The 25113-nt window shown below is 58.8% G+C and overlaps 3 protein-coding genes across 7 annotated transcripts; all 3 read right to left on the reverse strand.

The window, feature by feature from the left end:
* Positions 1–1099: 1099 nt before the first annotated feature.
* CHRNG (cholinergic receptor nicotinic gamma subunit) lies at positions 1100–6718 on the reverse strand. The gene is made up of 12 exons (XM_008138402.3): positions 6664–6718; positions 6331–6470; positions 6098–6142; positions 5810–5919; positions 5100–5255; positions 3945–4042; positions 3451–3651; positions 3162–3276; positions 2849–2963; positions 1927–2143; positions 1582–1715; positions 1100–1273 (listed from the first exon to the last, which is right to left on the reverse strand). Exons 1-12 carry the CDS (start codon positions 6716–6718, stop codon positions 1100–1102), a joined length of 1560 nt encoding a protein of 519 aa, XP_008136624.3.
* Positions 6719–11793: 5075 nt separating this feature from the next.
* Positions 11794–19226, reverse strand: CHRND (cholinergic receptor nicotinic delta subunit). 4 transcript variants are annotated; one of them, XM_008138400.3, is made up of 12 exons: positions 19175–19226; positions 18849–18994; positions 18401–18445; positions 17775–17884; positions 17453–17608; positions 17166–17275; positions 14934–15134; positions 13800–13911; positions 13548–13662; positions 12860–13064; positions 12657–12775; positions 11794–11976 (listed from the first exon to the last, which is right to left on the reverse strand). In XM_008138400.3, exons 1-12 carry the CDS (start codon positions 19224–19226, stop codon positions 11794–11796), a joined length of 1554 nt encoding a protein of 517 aa, XP_008136622.2. The 4 variants fall into 4 exon arrangements, with proteins under 4 accessions (XP_008136622.2, XP_054579197.1, XP_054579198.1 ...); XM_054723222.1 differs by having other exon boundaries at positions 18849–19000; positions 19172–19226; XM_054723223.1 differs by lacking the exon at positions 18401–18445.
* A 678-nt stretch (positions 19227–19904) lies between these two features.
* On the reverse strand, positions 19905–25113 carry PRSS56 (serine protease 56). 2 transcript variants are annotated; one of them, XM_008138399.3, is made up of 13 exons: positions 25014–25113; positions 24036–24143; positions 23591–23644; positions 23286–23475; positions 22895–22994; positions 22648–22807; positions 22274–22416; positions 21879–22038; positions 21504–21680; positions 21254–21418; positions 21112–21174; positions 20713–20819; positions 19905–20350 (listed from the first exon to the last, which is right to left on the reverse strand). In XM_008138399.3, exons 1-13 carry the CDS (start codon positions 25111–25113, stop codon positions 20144–20146), a joined length of 1734 nt encoding a protein of 577 aa, XP_008136621.3. In that variant the 3' UTR covers positions 19905–20143. The 2 variants fall into 2 exon arrangements, with proteins under 2 accessions (XP_008136621.3, XP_054579377.1); XM_054723402.1 differs by having other exon boundaries at positions 21876–22038.

Consider the following 25113-nt stretch of genomic DNA (forward strand, 5'->3'; position numbering starts at 1 on the left):
TCATTGTCAGGTCTTTATGTGGCACTTACACAGTTTTTAATCACCTTCACACACACCTTTGATCCTGTAATGATCCTAAACTGATATCTGAGCCCACAGTTAGAGATGAGGCAACAGAGGCTCAGGAAGCACAAATGACTTGCTTAAGTTTACCCTCTTATCGCCAACAGAACTCACGCCCCATCTGTACTCTCAACGCGTGGCCTTCCCTCTCTCCCAGGAAGATGTCAGCTAGTCCTCTTGTTTCCTAAGTGGGGTCAAGGGAGGCTGAAGGCAGAGCCCAGCAATTCCCTGTTACCTCCCAGCCTCCCTCCCTAGCTCTTCCTTAACCATTTTTGTGGGACCAGTGCAAATTCCCTGGCCTTTGAGAAGAGAAGGGCAGGGGGGTCTGTTTTCCAGGCTGTGGAATCTTTCTTAGAGTGTCTAAGATTGGGCCAGAGTTGGGAATTCTGGACTCCAAACCATACAGCAACCAGTGTTCTGGTTGGGAAGCCACTCTTACTCGGCTCCAATTTGCCCATCTGAAACATTAGGGATATAGTGACGCTTGCTTTCCATGATGCTGTGAGGAGCTCTTAACAATGGGAAAATATAATAAAACTCATGAAATATGTTGTAATCAATGGCAAAAAATGCATATGAATAAAGAAATCACTGGTGCCGATGAGTACTGGGTGCAGCAAGGCAGGGGAGGGAGATGGCAGCTGGGGTGAGCTGCCATCTTCTTTTGAGAGATCATTGACTGCTATTCTTCCCATTTCTCTGGACTTCCCTCTTTGAAGAGCTTGTAGGGAGCTCATAAAAAGAAAGAGAGGCCCAGGACTGGAGGGGTAGGACCTTACTTAGTTGGGGGCATCATGCAAAATGGAGTCGTTAGGACTTCAAAAATTCTGAGAGTTGATAATGCTTTGCCACTGACCCCCCCATAGCACACCCTGCCCACAGCCCATCCTCAACCACTCCAAGACTCCGGCTCTGTCTCTTTATTGCTCCAGCTTTCTCAGGGCTTCCACAGGATGCTTTCCAAAGGGCACACTCACGACCTCAGCAGAAGAACACAGCTGGTAATTCTCTGAATGGTTAACAGCAATTGGTTGACTCAGTCAGGCGAGGGCAGGTAGGGGTGAGGGTCTCCAGGGAATGGCAAGGCGGGCACCCGGTTGTAGTGCGCCACGAAGAAGATGCCGGCAGTGCCACAGACAAAGAGGGAGAGCATGGCCAGGAAGCAGACACGGTCCAGCACACGGCCCACTAAGAACCACTCCTCGTTCCCCTGAGGGTGGAGGCAGAGTGTGGGATGACCAGCGGGGGCACAAAGCTTGCCCTGGATCCTGAACCGTCCTTGGCCTTCCAGCAGGCCTCCATTCTCCATTTCTTTGGGCCCTTCTAACCTACTTCCAAGTTTCAACTTGGCTTCTTCCATGGTCCCCTGGCCCTGATGTCCCCTCTCCTCCCCAATCCCAACTCTACTTTTCCCATCCCATTGCCCTACCATGGTCACCCCATTCATCCTGCCCCCATGTCAGGCCCCAGCCCCTCACCAGGTACTCACAGCAACCTCCCACTCCCAGACTGGCTTACACTGTCAAAGTGATTCCGCTGGTGTTGGGCACGGGCAATGAAGTTGCAGGCTTCCACACAGGCCTGGATGGCTGGGGTAGCCTGCTTCAGGCTCCCACACAACACCTGGCTCTGCCCTGGCTCCAGGCCTTTCTCTGATGAGATGAGAGGGTCAGGTTTGTGAGTAGAATGGAGGAAAAAGAGGCTGAGAAGGTGGCCTCTCCTTAGGGACCCAGCCCCTCTCTCCCCCACCTGTACACTTGCCCAACACTCATCTGCAGTGCCTCATGCTTTGGCCAACAGACAGCCTTCCATGTCGGGAGTCCACGGGGAGGAACGTCCCCAGTGTCACATCCTCTGCCTCACCTAGTTTCTCCAGCGCTGCCCTCACCAGCCCATTGCGCTGCCGCTGCCGGAAGAGGAGTTCACTGCGAGGCAGGCAGAGGGCCGCCTCCTCCCCACCTGAGATTGACCACCCTGAGGAGGAGCCATTCTGGAGCCTGGGCCGGGCATCCTGCACCGCCGCTGGGGCCGGCGGGCGCACGTGCATCCGCAGCAGCTGGGGCAAGAGCCGCAGGAACACCTGCAGAGGGGGGTTCTGGGTGGTTTAGCTCGGCAGCCAAGCTGGGCTTTGCAGCAGAAAATGCAGGTTGGCACGAAGGGCTCATGCTGCTAGAGGTCGGGAGGCAGGACCTTAGGGGCTGTGGCTTGGCCCTGATACAGCTCGGCTCTTCTGCCCCGGACATTGAGGCCTGGTCCCCAAACTCTTGTGCACATCAGAATCACCAGGGCACTTGTCCCAAACAGAGGTTCCTGGGCCCCATCCCTACTATTCTGGCCCAGGATATGGCAGGGGCCCTGGGAATCTGCATTGGTGACAAGGGCCCCAGCTGACTGCTGCAGATGGACTGCATGTCACACAAGCTCTGGAGCCAGACTGCCTGACCAGAATCCTGTCTCCTCCACTTTCTACCTGTGACCTTAGGTAAGCTACTGAACCTCTCTGTGCCTCATTTCCTCATCTGAAAAATGGAGATGATACTAATATCCACTCAGGGAGGTTTTATCAAAGTTAAGTTAGTATGTGTAATATGTCTGCCATTTGGTAAGCAATCAGTATTCAATGTTATTATTAACTCATTTGGGCACATGCTTCAAAATACACACAAACCAGATTTGCTGCTGAATATGGCATGTGAGGAATATGCACAGGGACAGGGGTGCCAAAGAAGGTGCATGTCAGTGAGCGGAGTAGGAAGATGCTGGAAGGAGCAGGGAGGGACCTTGCCTTTCGGACCCCGCGGGCCATGGAGTGTGTGTGGGGGGACCGCAAGGACACGTTGAGCACGACCACAGCATTCACAACAATGAGGATGGTCACCACCAGGAGGAAGGTCAGGTACCTGCCGGGGGGTGGGGGTGGGGTGGGCAGGAGGTGGGGCTGGCCCTTCAGCACTACATGCCCAGATGCCAACCCCACCCATAGAGGCTGCTCCCCCAGATCCATTGGGGGAGGGGCTGGCATTGGGAGGGAGGCAGGAGGGCAGTGCCCAAGAAGGGAGGGGGAGGAGGTGGGCGGCAGGCGTGAGGACTAGCCTTACTTGCTGATGAGTGGCACTGCCTGGGAGGTCTCAGGCACCTTCTTAGCCACGAGAAAGAGGAAGACAGTCTGGGCCAGGAGCACGTTGATGGCAACGGTACACTTCTGGCCACCCGCTGTGGGTGACCAAGAGGCTCTCAGAGCAGGTCTCCATCTCCCTACTGTGGGGCACTCCCCCCACCCCACAAGGAGCGCACTGCCCTAGTCCTGGGGTTGTGGTGCCACTCTTTGCCCTGCCAGCTGTCCCCTCTGGCCCGGCCAATGGCTCCCCTCCCAAAGGCTCCAGGTACCCTTGGCAGGAAGGAAGTAGATGAGGATGGCGACGGAGGAGATGAGTACACAGGGCGCGATGATGTTGATGACGTAGAAGAGGGGCTTGCGCTGGATGAGCAGGTAGAAGACCACCTTCTGGTGGCCCGCCTCCTCTGCCGGGGCCGCAGCGTCCAGGAACATCTTGGCCGGCCGATGCCGGATGGCCCACTCTCCATTCTCTGTGGGTGGCAGGCCGGGTGGGCACGGCAGTGGGCTGGGCAGACCCCTGCAGCCCTCTTGTGCCCGTAGAATTGCCATCGAGGGGCAGAAACAGTGAGGGAAATCGGATTCTTAATCCCCTCCCTCCAAAATGGGAGTCATTATCATGAGGAAAATCAGAGCTTTGTAGACCTTTAATAAGCCATTTTACAGTTTGCTTAGTTTTCATCTTGAGTTACATGGGAGGGGGCATGATCCTGGTCCAGCTTTATCCCCACAGCCAGGTCCAGCAGGGGCCCTGGGTGGAGGTTACCTGTGAAGGCCTCGGGGTCGATGAAAATCCACTCGATGGTCTGACCATCTTCCTGGCTCAGCTGCAAATTGATCTCATTGGTGCTGTAGGTCTGGGACCTGGGGGTCGGGGAGGGAGACAAGGTGAAGCTGGGTGTGCGTAGACCCACCTGTGAGGTATACGGTATAGTCATCTGTGGGCAGTTTTGCCTCAAAAAGTGCAGCCAGCCCTGGCTGGTGTGACTCAGTTGGTCGGAGCATCATCTCATATACCGAAAGTCTGTGAGTTCCATTCCTGATCGGGCACATACCTGGGTTGCGGGTTCGATCCCCGATCTGGGCACATACAGAAGGCAACCAATCAACATCCTCCCTCACATCAGTGCTTCCCTCCCTCCCTCCCTCCCTCCCTCCCTCCCTCCCTCCCTCCCTCCCTCCCTCCCCTCCCCTCCCTCAATAAGCATATCCTCGGGTGAGGATTAAAAAAGAAGAAGCGCAGCCAATAATTTCTGAGTTCTCCACAAAACCCTGGCAACAAGATGAGGGGGCCTGGGCTCTTGGGGGCCCTGGAGAAACCCGAGTTGAAGGGACAGGAGGCTGCGGCTTAGTGTGGCCACCTGTGTCCAAGGGCCCCGGGTTACTGTGTTCTGCTCCTCCACTGCCTCCTGGGCAGAAGGTGCCAAAGGTCAGAACTGAAAACCCGTCCATACCTGTCGGGTCTGTTTACTGAGGAGGGTCTCCCTGCAGGGTCTCCCTGTGGAAAACTGCTCCTCTAAACTAGAGAAGACCCTCCCCCAGACCGCCCCCCCACCCCCGCATGTATAGATGAGAAAATTGAGGCAGCCCCACCTCTCCCTGGGCTGTAGAATGTAATGGTCTTGCATGTGGTGGCACATGTGTATGCATCATGTATGTTCTGGCATGTGTATGCCTTCTCACCCACCCATTCCAGACATTCATTTCTCCCCTTGGGGCACAGGCAGGGAAACTGAGGCAGTGAAGGAGGGGCTTAGCAGGGAGGGACATAGGTGTCTTCAGGTATCTGGATCTTAATGTGCACAGAGCCCCAGAGAGATGGAGCCAGACCCCTGGCCAGAAGCCTCATGTCCCCCACCTGGCCAGGGCCCCTCTTAAGGCAGCTCCCCGAGGCCCCCCTCGCCCCAGTAAATGGCCTCACTGGAAGATGAGGGAGCAGTTCTGCCAGTCGAAGGGGAAGTAGGTGACAGAGACGGGGCAGGAGGAGCGGAAGATGGCAGGTGGCAGCCAGTAGACGCAGCCGTCAGGAGACACGAGCACGTTGCAGTAGAGGGCCACCTCGAAGACGCCGTCCACGCTGTGGGCAGGCCAGGCCACAAGGCTGCTGAGACCCGCACCCGGCGCCATCCCTCTGCCTGGGGACACCAACCCCTCCTGGGGGCCACGCCCTGCCTGGTCCCCACTGGCCACAGGAATCACCACCTTCCCTAGCACCTCCCTGCCACCCCCACCCGCCCAGGCTCCTCAGACCCCGCATCCCGTCACTGCCACTTCTCCCACTCTCTTCAGTTAGTGGTCATGATAGCCACTAACACCTGTTCGTCTGCTGCAAAGTGCCAGGACCGAGTACAGCGCTTTTCCTGGCTGGTTGGTGCTCGGCAGCTTCCGTAGGCGCTGTTCCTTGTCCCCAGGTTAGAGGGAAGGGAATGGCCCAGCGTGATGGAGCCAGTTCTGCAAGCAGCTCTGGCCTGGGCTGGGCCTCCGCACCTGCTCTGCCTAGTAGCCTGCGCCTCTGCAGGGCCCCTAGTCTGCACCCTCTGTCACCTCTTTCTTCCCAGACCCCCCTTGTCCTGCTAGGCCTGGATCTTGTGTCCTTTTGTCCCCCAACCCTAGCCCACATCCCCTCCTCACTTGTTCTCCAGCACGACATCCGGCCGCCACACCATGGTGGACGGCACCCTCAGCACCCACAGGCCTTCGTAGTCCTGCGGGTCCCAGCGAAGGCGATAGTCGCACCACTGCTGCAGGGAGAGGAGGGTTTGCCAGGCCCTGCTGTCTGTGTGCCACACCCCCAGGAACAGGAGCCCGGCCCAGGGGGCACAGAAGAGGCAGGGAGGGGAGGAGGGCAGCTCTGAGGGCCTTGGGGCCCCGTGGTGAGGGGCCCTGAGAGAGGAAAGAGGGTGAGAGGTGATCTCTTACCATCTCTATCCAGACGTTGGTGGTAAGGGCCTCCTCTCGCTCATTCTGGGGGTGCAGACCGAGGTATAAGCCCCCAACAATTGGCCTCCCAGATACTAGTCCCTACAGGCCATTGTTGGGTCCCCCAGAACCCCAGCCTTTTGGGCAGTCTCCATGGGCGTGTTCTAGCACCTTCCTCTCCCTAGCAGGTCCCTGGTCCCTCCTCCCTGTCACCCTACAAGCCCGTGGCTCACCAGGGAGATGAGGTTGGTGAGGGTGAGCTTCAGGCTGACGTTGACCACGTCCGCATCCCGCTGAGCAGGCCGCAGGAGGGGGTTGTAGCTGTGCATCAGGTCGGCCAGCAGACGCTCCTCCTGGTTCCGGCCCTGGGCTCCTGAAACAGACAGCGGTAAGCCTGGGCGCAGGAACTTTGGGGCAGAGAGAGGGGGAGGCCATGAGAGGATGTGACATGGAAAGGCAGAGAGCTGGGGTTGAGGGCAGGCTCCAATAGCCCTCCAGTCCCTCGTCTCCTGAGGCCTTGGTCCCCTGCTCCGGTCTTCCCCAGGGCCCCAAGCCCGTGTCCACACCCAGGCAGATAGCCAGCAGCGGCAGGAGGAACAGCTGCCCCTGACCCCTGTGCATGGTGTCACAGCTCTCCGAGGGGACAGGAGGGGACGGCAGCTCCCCAGGTCTGAGGCCGAGAGATGCAGACTCTGGTCTCATGTAACAGCCCACACTCCCACCCCAGTCAGCCCGGCCAGGCTGGCCCAGCCCCACAGCTGTCTGACCACAGCACTGTCAGCTGTTCTAGGATGGACAAAATGCCAGGCTCGGGTTACCTGGGCTGGGGAGGGGACAGAGGGGCCCGTCTGCCCCAACAGAGATGGTCCAGCCTCCCTCCCCACTCAGATTCAGTTGTCCCAGATTCATGTCCAGCGGGGGAGCTGAGGATGCAGCCAGGGCCTCGTGGGTGTGGGAGAGAAGGCAGAGTGCTTGGGAAGAGTTCCTGCTCCTGCTCCCTCCAGCATGTCAGGATTTGGGGAGGTGTGAAGGCTTTTGGTTAGGCATGATTTGTACCCGAGTTTCTCTATGACATGGCTGAGGACCCCAAACCTCTCCCACCAGCCTGACATCTTAATGGATCACTCCACTGGGCCAAGGCACCAGAAGGCACAACGCCTACAAGAAAGATGCATGATATGCCCCAGGCTTTGACACCTTAACAACAAATCAGGGTGTCAGGTCAGGGTCCTTCCTGTCTCTGAGGCATGGGTCCCAGCCTGGTAAGCTTCATAGGAAGGAGGGCTGAGAAAGAACTCAAACTTGGGGCTCTTGTGAATAGGACAGGCCCTGAATAGGGGTTCCTAAGTATTTATTAAATCATCTGTAGACTTATGGTAGGCACAGCTCTGGGCTTGGGGGACTCAGGATACACGGGAGCTGCTCGCAGGAGCTCACAGTCCATGGGGCAGATAGACAAGAAGTTGTGGCCCCCTGAGAGTCGGATAAGGGCGCCTAGAAGGGCTGGAAAACAAGCTCCATCCACTTCATGGTTTGTGGTCACGGGAAGGGTGGGGCTAAGCTGATCTGGGAGCCGATGGCTGTGACACAGGCTCAGGCCACCTGTCTTCTGACCATCTATTCCAAGCAGACAGGTCAGTGTGTCCCAGTTCATGGGCAAGACAGAAAATTCAGTTTCCCATTCATGCCACCCACCTGTCAGGATCTTAGGGGACAGGGTGGCAGATGCCTCTGAGGTCTGAAGGAAAGCACCATTTGAGGCCATGTCCCCACCCCACAAATGAATGATGTCTGTGGCTATTCTTTTTTTAAAAAATAAATTTTTATTGATTTCAAAGAGTAAGGGAGAGGGAGAGATAGAAACAACAATGATGAGAGAGACCCATCGATTGGCTGCCTCCTGCACGCCCCATTCTGGCGATCGAGCCCACAACCCAGGCATGCGCCCTTGACTGGACTTGAACCCAGGACCCTTCAGTCTGCAGGCCGATGCTCTATCCACTGAGCCAAACCAGGTAGGGCTGTCTGTAGCTTTTCAATGTGTGTCAGTAAACCGGAAGTCATCTGACACACCCTGTCCTTGGCGATCCAAATGAGAGGTTGGCTCAGACCTCAGCCCCTTGTAGCAGGGCCACAAGCTCCTCCTGTCCTCACCAGGACTTGGAGGAGGGGAGGCGGTAGTGGTAGCAGCTGCCTCCCTGGACATCTGCTTGTTCTGTGTCATGTGGGTGGCTCGGCTGCCATCCTTACATTCAGTCCTGCCCTGGGCCCCACACTTGATTTGCCTTGACAGCACCGCCACCCCAAGCTCTGATCTCTCCATGCACCTGGGCTGCTTTCTCTGGAGTTTACAAAACCAATGCCCCCTTCTTCCCACTCTGCCCTCTGGTGCCCCCAGACCCAATTGCCGCGCACATTTTGCAGAGCAATAGCTCTTCCCTCAAAAACCACACTTTGCCAAAGATCATTAATGGCTTCCGCTCAGTAATGGGCCACCCATCCCTCTCCCTTTCCTGGCACCATCCTCCCAGGCATAGGTCCAGGCACAAGTGGTTCAACTGATGCTTCAACATTTTTTACTTTGCCTTCTTCCTTCCCCACAGTGTTTGGGAGGGAGGGAAAAGGGAGAAGATGGAAACTGATTTCCCTCTGCTTTGAATTATGCTACCTCCCTATGTATGAAGTTTTAAACTCCTTTTTTCTCCTCTCTGCTCTGGGAGAGTGGCTGAGAAGTCTCTTGGTTCTCAGGAGGGTGAACTGCCTTTGAGGGGTGGCAGTTTCCGGCCTGGAGGGGTTAAAGGGAAGGTATGGGACCCATTAAGAGGAACTCTTCTGTAGGCTTCATTTATTGTCTAACAACTACTCCATCACCACCTTCTACTCTAGAGGCCAGAAAAGTGAAATATTCATTTCCCAGGCTCCTTTGTAGCTAAGAGTGGCCATGTGATAACTAGTGGTAGGTCTGTAGAAGTTGGCTGAGGGGCTTCAAGGAAGCTTTTGCTTCCTCATAAACGGGGTCAGAAATGGCTGGCCCCTTTCCTGCCTTGAACACAGATGTGACGTGCGGAGCTGTGGCAGTCAGCTTGCAACCTGGGGCAACAAGCCTGGGTCCCTGGTAGCTTTGTGGGACAGCTGAAGCAACGATGCAACCACGGCCCTGCCTGCGATTCTTATCATGTGAGAAAGAGGAAACCTCACTTATTTAAGCCATGACTCTTGGGGTTTTCTGTTCCTTGCAGTTCAGTGCATTCCTAATGGAGTCATCACCCTTTGAAAGAGGGCGGGTAGCCCAGCTGGCCTGGGGAGATGTGTAGGGACAGCCCTGGCTTCATGGACAGCTGGCCCCTGTGGGTGTGACTTCTTATGGGGGGAAGATGATAGAGCTCCATGCCACCCAGAGAGTGGACCAGCCCTTACGGCACCTGGAACCTGAGTGCTGGGGGAATGGGTGCTGTTGGGGGACCCTCTGTGGCTCTGGGAACCTGTACAACAGGCAGTTTGGATTGGGTGTGGCATTTGGAGTTGTCTTTTCTGGAAGGCTCACAGCTACCTGAGCTAGGCCTGACAACACTGATTCACCTGTTGATTGGGATGTGTTAAGACCCGCTGCCAACAGCACCACCGTGTGGCAGAGAGAAGCAACGACTGGCCGAGGAATCTAATCCAGGCCTTTCTTCTCTGTGCTCGAAATAGGGACCCTCTGCGAGTTGGTGGACCGAAGTGGTGGACTATTCCAGGGAAGGCCCTGATTTCCTGCTCATCGACAGGTATAAGTCCAAGCTAGTTTCCCTACTCAAAGGGAATTCAAAATGTGTACCTTGAATTTGTAGATGATTTATATTGGGAGGCAGAAGTAAGTAGGGTCAGTTTGGGTATTTTCCTTCATTTCCATTGAAAAACTAAACATGTCACCTTCTGTATAGCTGAGCTCACGAGGCTATAGACACCTTCTAAGGGAAATGGGATGAGCTGTGAAGACCTTGAGCCTGGACCTCAGGAGGTGAGTAATAGGGCCATCTGCACCTGCTCCAGTTCTCAGTCACCACACCAGGCTTGGACGTAGGAGAGACCTCACAAGAGGGGTCCATCCTCTGTGACTGAGGCCCTCCAATGAGAAACGAGATCAATAACCACCTCTTAATTTGTAGGACACATGTAGCAATTTTTATTCTCACAACATCCCGTGAATGGGTCTTATTTTATGCATATTTTGCAGATGAGAAAACTAAAGCTGAGACACAAGGAGTGGCTCGACCAAGGTCACACAGCTCCAAAACTTTGTCTCTTAAAGCAACAAACATTTATTATCTCCCACAGCTTCGGGGGCCAGGAATCCGGGAGCATCTCCGCAGGGTGGTTCTGGCTCAGGGGCTGTCGTGGGGAGTGTGATCTTATCCAAAGGTCCTGCTGGGCTGGAGGATCCACTTCCAAGTTCACCCCAGTGGCTGTTGGCAGGAGGCCTCCGCTCCTTGCCTGTGTGCCTCTCCATAGGGTGCTCATCATGCCTCCTGGCTTCCCCCAGTGAGAGTGAGAGTGAAGGAGCGAGAGCAAGAGCAGGGCAGGGTGGGGGCACTTTGATGTCTTCTATAACCTAACCTCGGAAGTGACATACCATCACTCCTGCCTCAATCTATTGGTCACCCAGATCAATCCTAGTGTGGTGTGAGGGGCACTACACGGGGGTATGAATACAGGAGGTGGGGATCACTGGGGCCATCCTGGAGGTGGGGTACCTCACAGAACCTCCTCCAGCTCCTCCAGCTTCAGCCTTTGGCCCTTAGGATAAGATTGATGGAAGTCCCCTTTGGGGTAAAGTTGCCAGATTTAGCAAATAAATATATAAAATGCACAGTTAAATTTGAATTTCAGATAAATGTGAATAATTTTTTTTAGTTTTACCTGGCAGCCCTATTTTGGAGGAGAGGAATAGGTGACCCCAAGGAGACACTCTAGGGGAGGGCTGGGATCTGGGGCCCTAGGGTAGCCCATGTGAGCTGAGATTGATGGGCTGACCTCTGGCCTCTGTGGCTGCTGGGCCCAATCCTCCTACCCTAGTCCTCAGCTCCCCACAGGGACCCAGACAGAGTGGCCAAAGCAGGAAGAGCTAGGAAGGACATTCTCAAACATTGGTGCTCCCACCTTTGCTCAAAACCTCCTTCCCTAAGGGGTCTGGAAAGAGAGGCTCCGGGGGTCCTCAGAAGCCAAGGCTGAGGGGTTGACAGCTGTAGGAACCAGGAAGTGAGGGCACAGGAGCACACCTGCTCTACCCCCACCTAGAGGAAGGGGAGGCAAGAAGAGGCCACTGTCTTTCTCACAGAGGGGTCCCAAAAGGCCAGACTGAATGACATTTTCCCTGGCCCTTGAGTCAGGCCCCTGTCTCCCCCAAAATCGTCCTGCCCCACCCACCAGCCAGTGTCCACTCTCAGACCTTCTCGGTGGCTCCTGTCTTTATTCATTGAGGAGTGGGGCTTCGCCTTTCCTCGTCTCGGGAGGCACAGCTCATCCCCACCTCAGCCGTGCAGACCAACTGGGCTCACGTCTCAGGGCCAGGAGTTGCCTCCCTAAGAGGAGCGTGTCCTTTCTCAGGCGCCCCTGTCCACACAGCTCCCTGCCACCCCTGAAGGCCCACCCCTTTCAGGCGCGAAGCCCCACCGAAGCTGCCCGGGGAGCTGGGCCAGGCCAGGCAGGGAGGCCCTCTAGATGAAACGCTTGTCTTGCTCCAGGTAGGAGAAGGGGTCCCCGGGGAAAGGCTGGGGTGGGGGCTGGTTGTAGGCCCCCTGCAGGAAGATCCAGGCCGTGCCCACCACCATGATGGGCGTCACCACAAACAGGCAGAGTCGGTCTACTGTGCGGGCTACCCGGTTCCAGCAGTCCTTCTCCTGGGGACAGGGAGGGGGGCAGAGACAGTGGGGTGAGGAGGGCCCGCAGACCACAGGCCCATGCCCCAAGCTGGGGCCCAGTAACAGACGTGTGTCGGTGGGAGCCACCTCGGGCTCACAGCAGAGTGGGGCCTTCTGCATGTCCCCAGCCAAGGCCAAGGCCCTCCTCTGGCCACAGGCAGGCCTGTCACTCTGTCAGTCCAGGAGACTAAGAGTGGGGCCACAGTCTTCATCCCAGCCACTCAGTGCTGCTGGGAGCCCCTATGGGAATGGAACAAGGCACCCTTTTCTCAAGAGAAAGTTTTAGAAAGTTGTGTTCTATTGAACAACCATAGAAGGCTGCCTTTTAAATGTCTGGCTGTGTCTGTAGTATCAGGCTTGGAGTTGAGCAGGGAGAGAAAATGATTGGCAGCTGGGAGAAAGAAGGGACCCTAAGGGATGTCCAGAATGTGAAGACAAGTGCCTGTGTGTACACCTGAGTGTGTGCCTGGCCCAGTGAGCTGTGATGGGGTTCTAGGCAGGGGCTTCCCGTCTCTGGGGGGCCTGGATTTTGCATCCATTGTCAACTCCTTCATCTAAGCTGGCATGTGTCTCTGAGAGGAACTGTGGCCCCTGAGATAGGCTACCCTCGATCAGCACACAACGGGAACACCTGTGCATGCAGCCCTGCGGCCACTCACCTCGTTGTAGTTGTTCTGGTCCCTCATATGGCTGACGATGAAGTTGGCCCCCTCCACAGCTGGCTTCAGCTCACTGAAGAGGTCATGCTGGGCCTGCTCAGAGCCTGCAGGGGGCTGGCCTGAGGAGACAGACCCGAGGCAGGCATGAGCCCTGCCCCCCCACCTCCCATGGTGGGGCCAAACCCCAAGCCACTGGGACCCACGTGCTGTGGTGAGGCGCCGGGCCAGCCCGTGCCGCTCTGACTGCTTCTCGAACATGAGGTCACTTCGGGACTTGAGCGAGAAGTACTCCTCGGCCTTGGAGATGTAACCCAGGGAGCTGCTCCTCCGGACCAGGGCCCCGGGGCTGGGGCTGTCCTCCTCTGGGAGGGACATGTGTAGGAGCTTGGGCAGGGTCTCTAGGAAAAGCTGCGGCAGATCAGGGGGACACAGGAAGGCCATTTAACCAACACGGGTTGCCTTCACACATCCAAACACCTGTGACTCCGTTTCTGACTGCCACAAAGTGCCAGGTGGAATTTTACAGATGCACTCAATTGTGTCAAACACCACCCAGAGGAGCTATCAAACATTATCCCCAAACGGTTCCCTCATGCCTCCCCACATCAAGTCTTTCTCGCCCCCAGAGGGAACCACCATCCTGACTTCTGTCTCTAGCATTTGGTTTTGCCTGCCCTTGAACTTCATGCAAAAGAAATTGTGCAGTCTGTGCTCTTTTGTGCCTGGCTTCTTACAGGTAACAGTACACCCGGGAGAGTCGTCCATGCCGGCGGGCGGGTGTAGCAGCGGTTGGTGGGTTTGTACTGCAGGGGGCACTCCCCCACATGAACTATCTCAGTGTTTTCGCCCAGACCCCTGTAGGGGGACGTGTGGGCTATCGACAGCCCTCACCTTCTTGACCCCCTCGGACAGCACGTGGGTGCTGGGTGTGCGGAAGTGGATGTTGAGCACGATGACACAGATCACCACAACCATGGTCACCAGGATCATGCCGAAGAGCAGGAACCTGTGGGCACACACTCAGCCTGGAGCATCCAGGGTGCGGCAGGACATGGCAGGGCATGTCAGGGTGATGTGGGGCGTGGCGCGGCGTGGTGGGGTGAGGTGAGGTGGGCTGTGGTGGGGAGGAAGGGGGCTACATACTTGCCGATGAGGGGGACGGCTACGGATGTGGCCGGCAGCCGCTTGGAGATGAGCAGCAGGAAGACAGACTGTGCCAGCAGCACGGAGATTGCCATTGACGTCTTCTCACCACCTGAGGGAGCCTGGACTTAGCCGTGATCGCTGGTCCCAGAGGACCCCACTGTGGACCTCGCACCATTGTTCACGATACCATGGTGCCCTAATTAGCATAATAGGCTTTGGAACTAAAGTGACTGGATTCAAATCCCAACTCTGACACTTACTGGCTGGGTAACCCTGGGTTTGTAGCTTAACCTCTCTGTGCCTCAGTTTTCTCAATTGTTAGATGTTGAGAGGACCAAGTGGGAGAGTATACTGAACGCTGGTCACTCCTCCTGGAACTGAGTAAGACCTCAAACACCAGCTGTCACCATTAGCCAATGCCCTGCCACTCAGCCCTCCTAAATCATAGATCTGTGCATGTCCTCCTGCACAGACAGCACCAGAGTAACACCCCAACTCCCAGCCCGGCCCTGAGCAAACCATGTGGTGGCCACTGTGGTCCCGGGTCCCTGGCCCTGCCCCAGCACCCTTTTTCTATGTGTAATGCACTGCTCACCCTGTCTCAAGCAGGGGCAGGGCTGGGGTGGCATTGTCTCTGGGACTCGCAGTGCCTGTTCATAGTAAATATTCCAGAGCCGAGTAAACGTAGGTGACATGTGTCCTTCTAGAACTGGTGAGCGGGGATGCATATCTCCACACCCTCGTTCTCTAGAGCTCCCAAGACCACCCCCCCGCCCCCCCCCAGCCCAATAGACTCAACCACTGATGGCCTCCTGTGTGCCAGACCCACGGCCACATCAGACCTGACTCCTGCTCTGGCTGAGAGGCAGTCTAGGTCCTTGGAAAGTGAGAGGGAGAAGTAGGGTACAGGAGGGACCCTGTTCATTTGGGGGATGTAGGACAGGGTCAAAGAGCCCCCCTCTGGCTGGCAACATGCCCCTCATGCCTGGACCCTGGGCAGTGGTGACCCCCAGGGAGCTCCCAGGAGGAAATGAGAGGCTGGGCTAGGTGGCCATTGCTCTGGTGACTGTGGGGGTGGGAAGAGGCTGCCCTGGAGCTGGGGCCGGCACTGAGGCCGGGTGAGAGGCTCACAGTCGGCTGGCAGGTAGAAGACCAGGTTGATCATGAAGGAGATGAGCACGCAGGGCACCAGGATGTTGATGATGTAGAAGAGTGGCTTTCGGCGAATGATGAGGTAGAAGGTAACGTCCTGGTGGTTGGGACTGTCCAGCGGGGCACTGGGGTCCATGTTGATCCTGGCCGGCCGGTGCACGATCTCCCACTCCCCGTTCTCTGAGGGCAGCACGCAGACATCTTGGAGTCAGTCCGGGCAAGGGGGCTAAGGCGGGGCCTCGGGGCAGGGTGAGGGGCTGGTGGAGTGAGCCACCTGCAGGGGCAGCCAGGCCTGTCTGCAGGGCCCTGAGGGGGTCACTCAGAGGAGGGCTCGGGTTCTGTTTGTGGGCCTTTCCCTGAGGGTTAGGATGGAGGTTTCCATCTGCAAGGGAGAAATTTTCCTCCGGGATTCGTTTTTGTTGTTGTTGTTGTTGTTTTCTCTTTGGAAAACATAAAAGCTGAGGCCATATGTGGCTCAAATATGGAGTCTTGGGGATAACAAGGCAGTGAGAGTAAGAACCCCCTCCCCCAAGGTGTGATGGATCAGCAGGACATGGGTCTCCTCTGATGGACACGGCTGACTCCATAAAAGATCTGAGCCTGGCCCTAGCCTGTTCGGCCCTGTGGATAGAGCATCAGCCTGTGGACTGAAAGGTCCCAGGTTCAATTCTGGCCAAGGGCATATGCCTGGGTTGTGGGCTTGGTCCCCAGTAGGGGGCATGCAGGAGGCAGACAATCAGTGATTCTCTATCATCGTTGATGTTTCTATCTCTCTCTCCCTCTCCCTTCCTCTCTGAAATCAATAAATCCTATATAATAAAAGAGTGATATGTAAATTAGCCATCACTCCGCGACAAAAATGGCGGTGCCCATAGCAGACGCTGGAGGCATTGCCCCGGCAACGGGAGCCCAGCATCTGCTCCTTGGCCACGGAGGGGTCTCTGGCCAGAGGACTGGGAGCAGGACACTGAGCTCGCGTTGCCAGCGGCGGCGGGAGCTCAGCATCTGAGCCACGGCTGTGCTGCAGCAGAGAAGGGACCTCTGGGGCAGTGAGCCCACGTCCCCACCCCGGCCAGCCGCAGCGGGAGTGAAGGGGCCTCCGGGGCCACCCGCCCATGTCCCCGCCCCGGCCTGCCTTTCGGCGGGAGGGAAGGGGCCTGTGGGGCCCGGAGCTCAGCATCCGTGCAGCAGGGGAGGAACCAGAAAAATGAATCTTTCCAGTTCCTGATGCTGACAGAGCCCTATGGGTGCTGGGGTCCTCCACCTGCAGCCCCCAGTTGCAGCCCATCAGCCCCAGTCGCAGACTGGAAGCCCCCTGCCAGCAGTCCAGACGGGACCAGTGTGGTGCCACGGTGGTGGGTGTCAGCGGGCATGCTACAGACATCAACTCACTGCCACGGAGGCCACCCCCCCCACACACACTCGCAAGTAGTATGGTCCAAGGGGGTGACTCCTAAGGCAAGGCTCCCATGGCAGCTGATGCTCACCATGCCAGGTGAGGAAGCCAGACCTGAAAGCCCAAGCCCCCAAGTACCCGAGCTGCAGGGCATCGTGGGCCAGGACCCTGAGGAGGCCCCAGGACAAGCATCTTCCCAGAGGCTGTGCAGAAGGAGGGGAGGAACCTCTAGCTAGAGGCCGGGTGAGGGATGCTGGCGTCTTTGCAGGCCAAGACAGGGCTGAGGGAAACACACCCCCTCTCCACACCCCCGTGCACGAATTTCGTGCACTGGGCCTCTAGTATATATATAAAAAGATCTGAGCTTGGTCACAAGTAGGGAGTGGGGGTATTGGGAGGGGGTGACATACACCTTATCAGGATGACAGTTGAAGCCCCACCATACCCCTGCGCACTCTGGGACAGAAAGACTAACCACCCCCTCACCTATCAGCCACATCCATCCCCAGCCACATCCATCCCCAGGGACCTGCTCAAACACAGAGAGTCTTCTGGCCTGGGCAGAGGCCGGGGTGGGGCACGGTTCTCATCTGTCTCTGCCTTTGGAACACAGTCCCCCCCAGCCACACTCCTTTTCCTCTCAGCGGGCTGGATTAGTGGTGTGTGTGTGTGTGTGTGTGTGTGTGTGTGTGTGTGTGTGGTATGGGTGCGCAGACATGCATCTCGGCAGTGTCAGTGTGACTGTATGTATGTCTGTGGGGGAGGTTCTAAGGGGCCTGCCCATCTGCCCACCCGCCAGCTGCCGCTCCCAGCACCTGTGAAGCCCTCAGGGTCGATGATGATCCACTCCACAGGGTATGAGCGGCCGTCTTCTTCCTCCTGCTTCAGGCTCAGGGTGATCTCCTTGGCCGTGTACTTGAGTGAACTGGGGAGGGCAGTGGGCAGAGGGTGGTTCTCAGCCACTGGCTGGAGAAATGCCCCAGGGTCAGAGAGGCCATTGTGGGGGAGGGGAGCTCTAATCTGGACAGAGCAGAAGCCTCTGCCTGAAGGTGGCCCTGGCAGGGTGCCCTGGGGGGAGGGGTGGTTGGAGCAGTGGGTGCACCTGAACTTGAGGGAGCAGTTCTGCCAGTCAAAGGGGAAGTAAGTGACGGAGATGGGACAGGAAGAGCGGTAGATGGCAGGTGGCAGCCAGAACACATAGCCTGACGGAGAGAGCAGCACGTTGCAGGCGTAGGAAATCTGGAAGGAGCCATCATTGCTGGGGACAGGGACAAGGGCCACAGTGAGCATGGGCCAGCTCCCAAATGGCAGGGTTGGGGGAAGCAGAGGAGGGAGGGCAGGTTGGGGCTGGAGGGGGAGGCTCAGGATATTTAAGGAAGGGGGGTCGAGTGATGAGGGGAGGCCAGGGAGGGCTGCGGCTCAACTTGTTCTCCAGCACAATCTCTGGGAGCCACAGCATGTCAGGAGGCAGGCGCAGGATGCTGATGTTCCCAAAATCCTTGGCATCCCACTGCAGCCGGCTGTCTATCCAGCCCTGGAGGCCGACAGGAATGTCAGCAGTGGGTTCGGCTACTGTCCTGACCCCTTCACTCCCCCCAACTTCCCTGAGGGAAGACCGGGCAGGGTCTAGGGCTGTGACAAAAGAGGTTTGGGGAGGTGGGTATGGAGTGGGGACTCAGGTCTGTCATGCAGGTCTGTGTAGGATGCGCACTACACAAATAAAGGAACATTATTTCCGTTGTGGATCTAGGAGACGTAGGTCGATGTTATGAACTTCTGACCGGTGGCAGAGGTGTCTCCTAATAAAATCGGGATAGTGACAACTTCCCACAGATGAAGAATCCCAGTCCACCCAAAGGCTCTGTCTGGGCTGGTGGCTGCACTGGGCGGGCAAGGGCAGCTGGCAGGGGTTTCTCTGCAGGCAGGAGCCAGCGCCTCCCGCAGGAAAACGTCTGAGGCAGGCTGGGGGTTCCCCGAGCAGAAGCGGGCACAGGGGAGCTTACGCCCTGCACCCTCTCCGAGCCCCCTGCTCTGACTGGGGTGTTCTTACGTGCTCAATCCACACGTTAGTGGTGAGGGTCTCCTCGACTTCTTTCTGTAAGAAAACCGGAGGGCTGTCCCCAGGGTCCCGCATCCTTCTTTCAGCTGCACGCATTCACCAGACCCCTCCTCCCGGCTGCCACCCAGGGGGATCCAGGGGAATTGGCCTGACCAAACTCCTACCCCAAGCACTCAGGAGTGGGTGGGCAGGCCAGGGAGCAGGGAGGACACAGGGCCTCTGAAGTGTGTCATGGGTGTGATATGGGGGGGCAGCTGGAAGGGAGGGGTACCAGCCTGAGGGTCTGGGGGCAACATACAGCACCGAGAGAAGAGCTGCCACAGGCCGGCCCTCGGCCTTGAGCTTCCCTCGTGGCCATCCCAGTCCGGGAGAGAGCCAGGCCTCAAGGAAATTGTCCCTGCCCTCCAGCCCCCAGCCCAGCCATGGCGGGGCCACTCACCAGGGAAATGAGATTGGAGAGGGTGAGGGTCAGTGAGACGTTCACGCTGTCCTCTTTGTGAGCCACGGGCCGGAGCTCCTTGTTGTAGCCCTTCTCCTTAAACAGGTACCGGATCAGCCGCTCCTCCTCATTTAGACCCCAGCAGCCTGGGGACAGTTGGGGACAGGGACGGGTGCTGGGCAGGGGCCCAGGAGCGGGGCCCTGGTGGTCGGTCCTCCAGGGGGAAATGGCAATGGGAATGAGGAGGGGGCCGTGAGGCTGGGGGAGGGAAAGGAGGGGACGATGCTGTGGGGGAGCTGGGTGGGTGGGATGATGTCCCATCTTACCACAGACAACCAGGGTGGCCAGCAGTCCCAGCGTTAACACAGGACCCTCCATCCTGTCTCACCAACTAGGTCCTGCATCTGCTCCTCCTGTCCACTGGGCTGGGGAATGTGGGTGAGTGGCAGAGGGGACAGGTGCAGCGTGGGGGTGGAGGAGCTGAGGAAAGAGGCAGCCGGAAATGCAATCTGATACCTCTGTGCTCTGTTGTAGGGCAGAGAACCGGGGGCAGGTGATGAGGGGGTGAGGATAGGAACTGACTAGCAGGGCAGAAGCCCAAGGACATGAGGCAAAGATCCCGGGCTAGGAGTCCCCACAGCTAGCCATGAGGGTAAGGATAGGAACTGACTAGCAGGGCAGAAGCCCAAGGACATGAGGCAAAGATCCCGGGCTAGGAGTCCCCACAGCTAGCCATGGGGGTGAGGGCTGGGTGGAGGCACTGGACACGGTGGACGGTGCTGGTCAGCCGCGGATCAGGGAGTGGTGATAAGCAGGTCAGCTGCCATTTCCTGGGTGGCAGACAGGTCTGCTCAGATGGGGGCTTAGCAGCTCTGTCCCCTGCCTTTGTGACTTCTGCCAACTGCTTCTGAAGGCTGGGCCTGCCCTGCGCGGGCCCCACTCCCAGAGAGCTGATCGATGTCCCCCATCCAGTTTCCATCCCACAGAAGCCCCAGCATTGTCTCCGTATATCATAAATAACATTTATTAAAGCAACTGTGGTTTTCTGATGACACATCTGGGAAGACACGTGGGTCGCAGGGCCCAGGACCCCCACCCACTCCACACATCTGGGCATCTGCAGCAGTGACAGTTTGTCATTGTGCTTCTTGAACCCTCCCAGCCCCTGGGAGCAGGAGGTCCTAGCCAGAGGCTGGGGGTCCAGACATGGCTCATGGCTGTCTGGCTGGAGGAACCTGAGGGCCCACTGGGTGGTGTCCCTTCCCCCCCAGCTCCCGGCTCTGCCTTGCACCCATTCAGGCTCCCTGGGGCTCTGCCTTGGCCTGAGCAGCCAAGCGGAAGGCCTGCAGGGCCTGCACCAGCAACCGGGGAAGGCTTCGAGCCAGTGTGGCTGGCTCCAGGCCCACCAGGCCCCCAAAGACCACATGCCGGTCCCCCAAGCCAGCCTGAACCCAGGCTCGGAAGAGCCCCGTTATCGTCTTGGAGCTCAGATCGGCCAGGACCTGCAGAGGGAGGAGGGTGCTCAGGGGCTCCAATGCTACTCTAGGTCCCCTCCTCCTGGCCCCCCAAATTCTCACCCAAACCCACCCCCTTCCTTTCAACCCCACAACCCTGCACACTTCCTGCTCACATGGACACCCGCTAAGCCCCTCCACTCACATCTTCCCTCTCCCCACCACACCTTCATACCCACCCAGTACCCTAGCTCACACACAGCTGCCCTCCCCGCTTCCTCTTGGATTCTGTCCCTGCCAGGCTGTGGGGGTGAAGGTCCTCCCTCCTGCTGGGGAGGGTGCCCGTTCTGCCCCCCTAGGTCTGCCTTCAGAGGCCACTGTGGAGGAGTCTGGGAAGCCTGGAGACCTACCTCCTGGAAGTCCATGGCCAGGCGCTCTGGGGGGACCTGAAGGATCCAGGCATGGGTGTCCTGGAGGGTGGCCAACTTCTGCCGCAGGGGCTCCAGGCCAGGGCAGTCTGCAGGAGAGACACCAGCACCTCAGGACCACCTCCCATGCTACAGATGGGGAAACTGAGGCTTAGAGAGGTTAAGTGATAACAAAGTCGAGATTTTCTGACACTGATGAGGACCCAAAGCCACAAGTAGCCCCAAAGGGTCATTCCCCTTTTTCAGGGGAGGAGTAGAGAGGGTCTGCCCTTTGCCAAGGGGTAACTGCTTCCCGGTGCAGATTCCAGGAGAATCCCCTCCGGGCCTCCGCCAGCTCTCGTGCCTATTCCCCTGGCGACGGCCGGCAGGGGGCGTAATTACCGCGCGTGTCTCCGCGCTGCTCCAGCCTCCGCTTCGGGAATACGGTCCCTGCAGCCGGTGATCCTGGAAAGACGCAGGATTAGGGGGAAGCCTCTGCCGCCCAGGGGTGGGGCCGGGGCTGGGCTGCCAGGGCTCGGGGTACCTGGGTGCAGCCGCTGCTCGCGGGCGGGGTGCCTAGGAGTCTCCCGGAGCGACGGAGCGGGGCGAGCCAGGGCCGGGGCCTGGCGCCGCATCCTCGGGCTCGGGCCGAATAGCTCCTGGGCGCCCCGCAGCAGCTCCAGCAGCGTGTGCGCCAGCAAGCGCAGCTCTGCGGGCGGGACAAGGGTGCGGCTGGTGGTCAGACGTGGGCGAGGCTCCCTGCTCCCCGGCCCAGCACGGGGAACGGGACTGACCGCATCGCCGTCGGCGCTGCAGGCACTGCTGATGCGCTAGGGACGCACAGGCGCCCTTGGGTCCTGGGCACAGGCGGGCATAGAAGGCGCAGGGCGGGGCGGCGTCTGCCGGCGGCTCCTCGGGCGGATCCCAGGCCAGAAGCTCCCTGCAGCTGGGCTCGCGGCTGGAGGGGGCCGCTGCGGAGAGCGGCAGGGGCTTGTTCACCCCCCCCCCCCCCCGCCCCCGAAGTCCTGCCTCGGAGGGAGGCTTTCCCGATGCAGAAGGGGGCTGGCGGCACGTGGGGAGGACGTGAGCTCGGGCTCGTCCCAGAGCTATGGGCGGGACACTGCGGGGGCGGGGGGGCGGGGAGACAATAGGAATCCAGCACTCACCGCTCATCTGCTTCTGGAGCCAGTCCCTGAAGACGGCCACACGGGTGTAGACCCCTGGCTTCCCTGGCTCCCCGCATCCGTCCCCCCAGGAGGTGATTCCATACAGGACCTCTCTGGGGTGGGGGTCAGGCTCAGAACAGGTGAGGGGGCCTCCAGAGTCACCCTGTGGGCACCGGAGCCAAGAGAGAGGGCACTGCATCGACCCCACGCGTCAGCCTTACAGCTGCGGGTTAGGCAGCTCTGAGCTCTACTGGGGCTACCACTCCTGTACCCATTTTATCCCTGAGGACATGGAGGCTCAGAGAAATCAGTGACAGCCTGACTGTAGAAGGAAAGCAGGCTGTCCCGCCCCTGGAAAGCGGCCCACCCAGCACCCTCCAATCAATTGGGGCCCGTACCTGGCAGGAGTCGATGCCCCCGGCCAGATAACCCGCACAGAGCATGGTGCTGGGGCGAAGCCCGGGCCCCAGGGCCCTTCGGCACGTGTCTGCGCTGAGCAGGGGCACGCGGGCCTCCCTCACCGCCTCAGCCTCGGGCCCATCTACAGGGAAGCAGCGGAGTGGGCTCAGGCCTGGAGGGCAGGGACTCCGTTGTGAGGGTCCCTCCCTCCCATTGCACCCCCTTGATTCCTCCCCTTTTGCAAGGTCGGGCAGTGTTTTGCGAAGACAGCCAAGTGCAGGTCTGATTCGGTACGCACTGGCCTCCCCAGACTTCATCACCCCAGACCCTATTGTTCCTAGGCAAACCCGCGCGGGTCCAGCCCTGCCGGTACCTTCGAAAAGGGCCCCCCAGCCTGCGATGGCGCAGGCGGTGCCGGCGGAGGGCTCCCGGGGTCCCTGGGGCAGACACACGGGGCGCGCAGCCCCTGCCGGGCTCACCGGCGTCCACAGTTGCACCAGGGCAAGGTCGTTGTGAAAGGTCCGCAGGTCAAACTAGGCAGAGAGGGGCGACGCAGGGTCAAGGAGGTGTGGGGTGGAGACGCTGCTCCAGCGCGGAGGGCCTGGGGGCTGCCCTCTCACCTTGGGGTGGGACAAGATGCGGTTCACCGGCACCTCCTCCACTTGCTCCCCCCGGGGCCCCTCGGCTAGCGTCACCGTCCACAGAAGCTCGTTCGGGGCGCTGCGTGGCGAGCGGCAGGTTCCCTGGAGGCCCCGCTCCCCGGAGCCCACGGGCACCACCCAGCAAGCCCGCCAGCCCGGCTGTTTGCTGTCCGAGGGCAGGGAGGGCGAGCCTGGGTGAGGCCGCTGCGGCGAGCGGGCTGAGTGCGCGCCCTGGCGGGAGCCTGGAGGCCGGGAGCTGGGGAGCAGGGCTGCCGCCGCCAGGGAGCAGCAGAGACCGCCCTCGCGTGTCGCCCACCCAACGATCTGGGATGCCCCGGGCTGGTCAGAGAGACCTGGGGGCCGGACGTACCCTGCGAAGCAGTGAGCCGCCGTGAGCACCCAGGACGCCGCCACCAGGACGCCGCCACACAGAGGCCGCCCGCTGAGGCGCAGCCGCACCAGCCAGGGCCAGGCCCCGGGCCGCGCCGCGCTGCCCCCCACAATGCGGCCACCGGCCCGCGTCACATTGACCTTCCCCGGGCGCCTCTCGCCACATGGCCCTAGAAAGGTGGAAGCGCTATCATGAGGGACAAGTCCTGGCGTTCTCACCATCGAGGCCACTCCAGGGTCCACCTGCTCTCAGCCCCGTCCCCTTGAAACTTGTTTCAGCCTCACCTGGCTCAGGTGGGTCCTGGAGCAGGGGGGCTTGAGGCCTGGGGCGCCCAGGTCCTGCTGAGAAACAGACCATTTGAGCTTCCCTGCCATCCTCCCGACCTTCCCTCTACCCCACGCTGTGCCCAGCCCTCTCTCTCCCCTGGGCTCCCCTTGTCTTGCCCCCACCCCATAGCGGTCAGGGTCTGTGTCAGCAGCCACAAACGTCTCACTCTTCACCAAATGAGCTCACACTGTTCCTTCCTCCTGCCCTTGCACAAGCGGTGCCCCAAGCCTGGCAAGCATGCGCTTTCCTCTTAGACCTTCATAGCACTGTCCTGTTGCAGCCCCACTCAGTCTCTGTCTCCAAGAGGGAGTCAAGTCAAGGGAGGGGTGGGGTGGACAGGAGAACAGTCCCAGGTAGTTGGTGCAAGCTCACCTGTGCAGGGGGTGGTGCGGTTGGCACAACTTTGGCACTCATGCAATCTATGCTGGATCTCCATCGCCACTAGATTTATGGCCCACCGGGCGCTCCTCCGGGCGACCTGCAATGCCTTTGTCCCCTGGGCCGACAAAGCTGCGGGGACATGGGGCACAGTCATGCCTGGTGGGGGAGGAGCTGTGGGCTTGTCCTCCTTGCCCCAGTTCCAAGCCCTGCCTTGGGAGACCCGCAGGGAAGCAGGTTGAGATCCCTGAGCGCTGGGGTGGAATGGGAGGAGACAGAGCCCCAAGGCCCAGGGCCCAGCACTCAGAGCCAATGGTTCTGGATTCTCAGCCCAGTATATCTCTGTCATTCAACGGGGCTGGAATCTTCTTTGTTAATCCTCACCTGAGCATATTTTTCCCATTGATTTTTAGAGAGAGAGGGAAAGACAGAAATATCAATGTGAGAGAAACACATCGATTGGTTGCCTCCAGCACAAGCCCCGACCAGGGCCTGGGGAAGGGAAGAGCCTGCAACCAAGGTACCTGCCCTTGACCACAATCGAATCTGGGACGCTTTGGTCCACAGGCCAACGCTCTATCCACTGAGCCAAACTGGCTAGGGCTGGGCTGGAATCTTTGAAAAGGGCATTTCCTTAAAAACCTCGAAGGAAAAACAGTACTCTGAAGATTCAGCTGTCACAGAACTCAGATGTATTGACACAAAATGACTGTGTTTGAATGGCCCACCTTTAGGCCCAGAGAGCCAAGGGGATGCTCTAGGCTGTCTCCTCCCTGCAAAACTTCCCTGATGCACACCCTCCTTGGCTCCCCTTCCCTTTCCATCCTCAACTTCCCCCTCCCTCTCCTACCTGTGCTCCTGGCCCCTCCTCCCAGCAGGGTGGGCAGAAGAAGCCAAAGGTCCTTGTGAATTCAGGAGGCAAGCTCATGTTTCTCTGCCCGGGACCCACTTCCGCTCTGCTCCTCCCTCCTTGGCCGCTCCCTCAGACCTCCCCGGGCTCACCTTGCAGGGTGCTGGGGGGCAGACGCATGTACAGCGGGTGCCCCTGGGCAAACCGTGGGTCTGGGAGGGGCAGCAGCAGCAGCAGCATAGCCAGCAGCAT

This window comes from Eptesicus fuscus, chromosome 11, assembly GCF_027574615.1.
Source record: "Eptesicus fuscus isolate TK198812 chromosome 11, DD_ASM_mEF_20220401, whole genome shotgun sequence".
Lineage (NCBI taxonomy): Eukaryota > Metazoa > Chordata > Mammalia > Chiroptera > Vespertilionidae > Eptesicus > Eptesicus fuscus.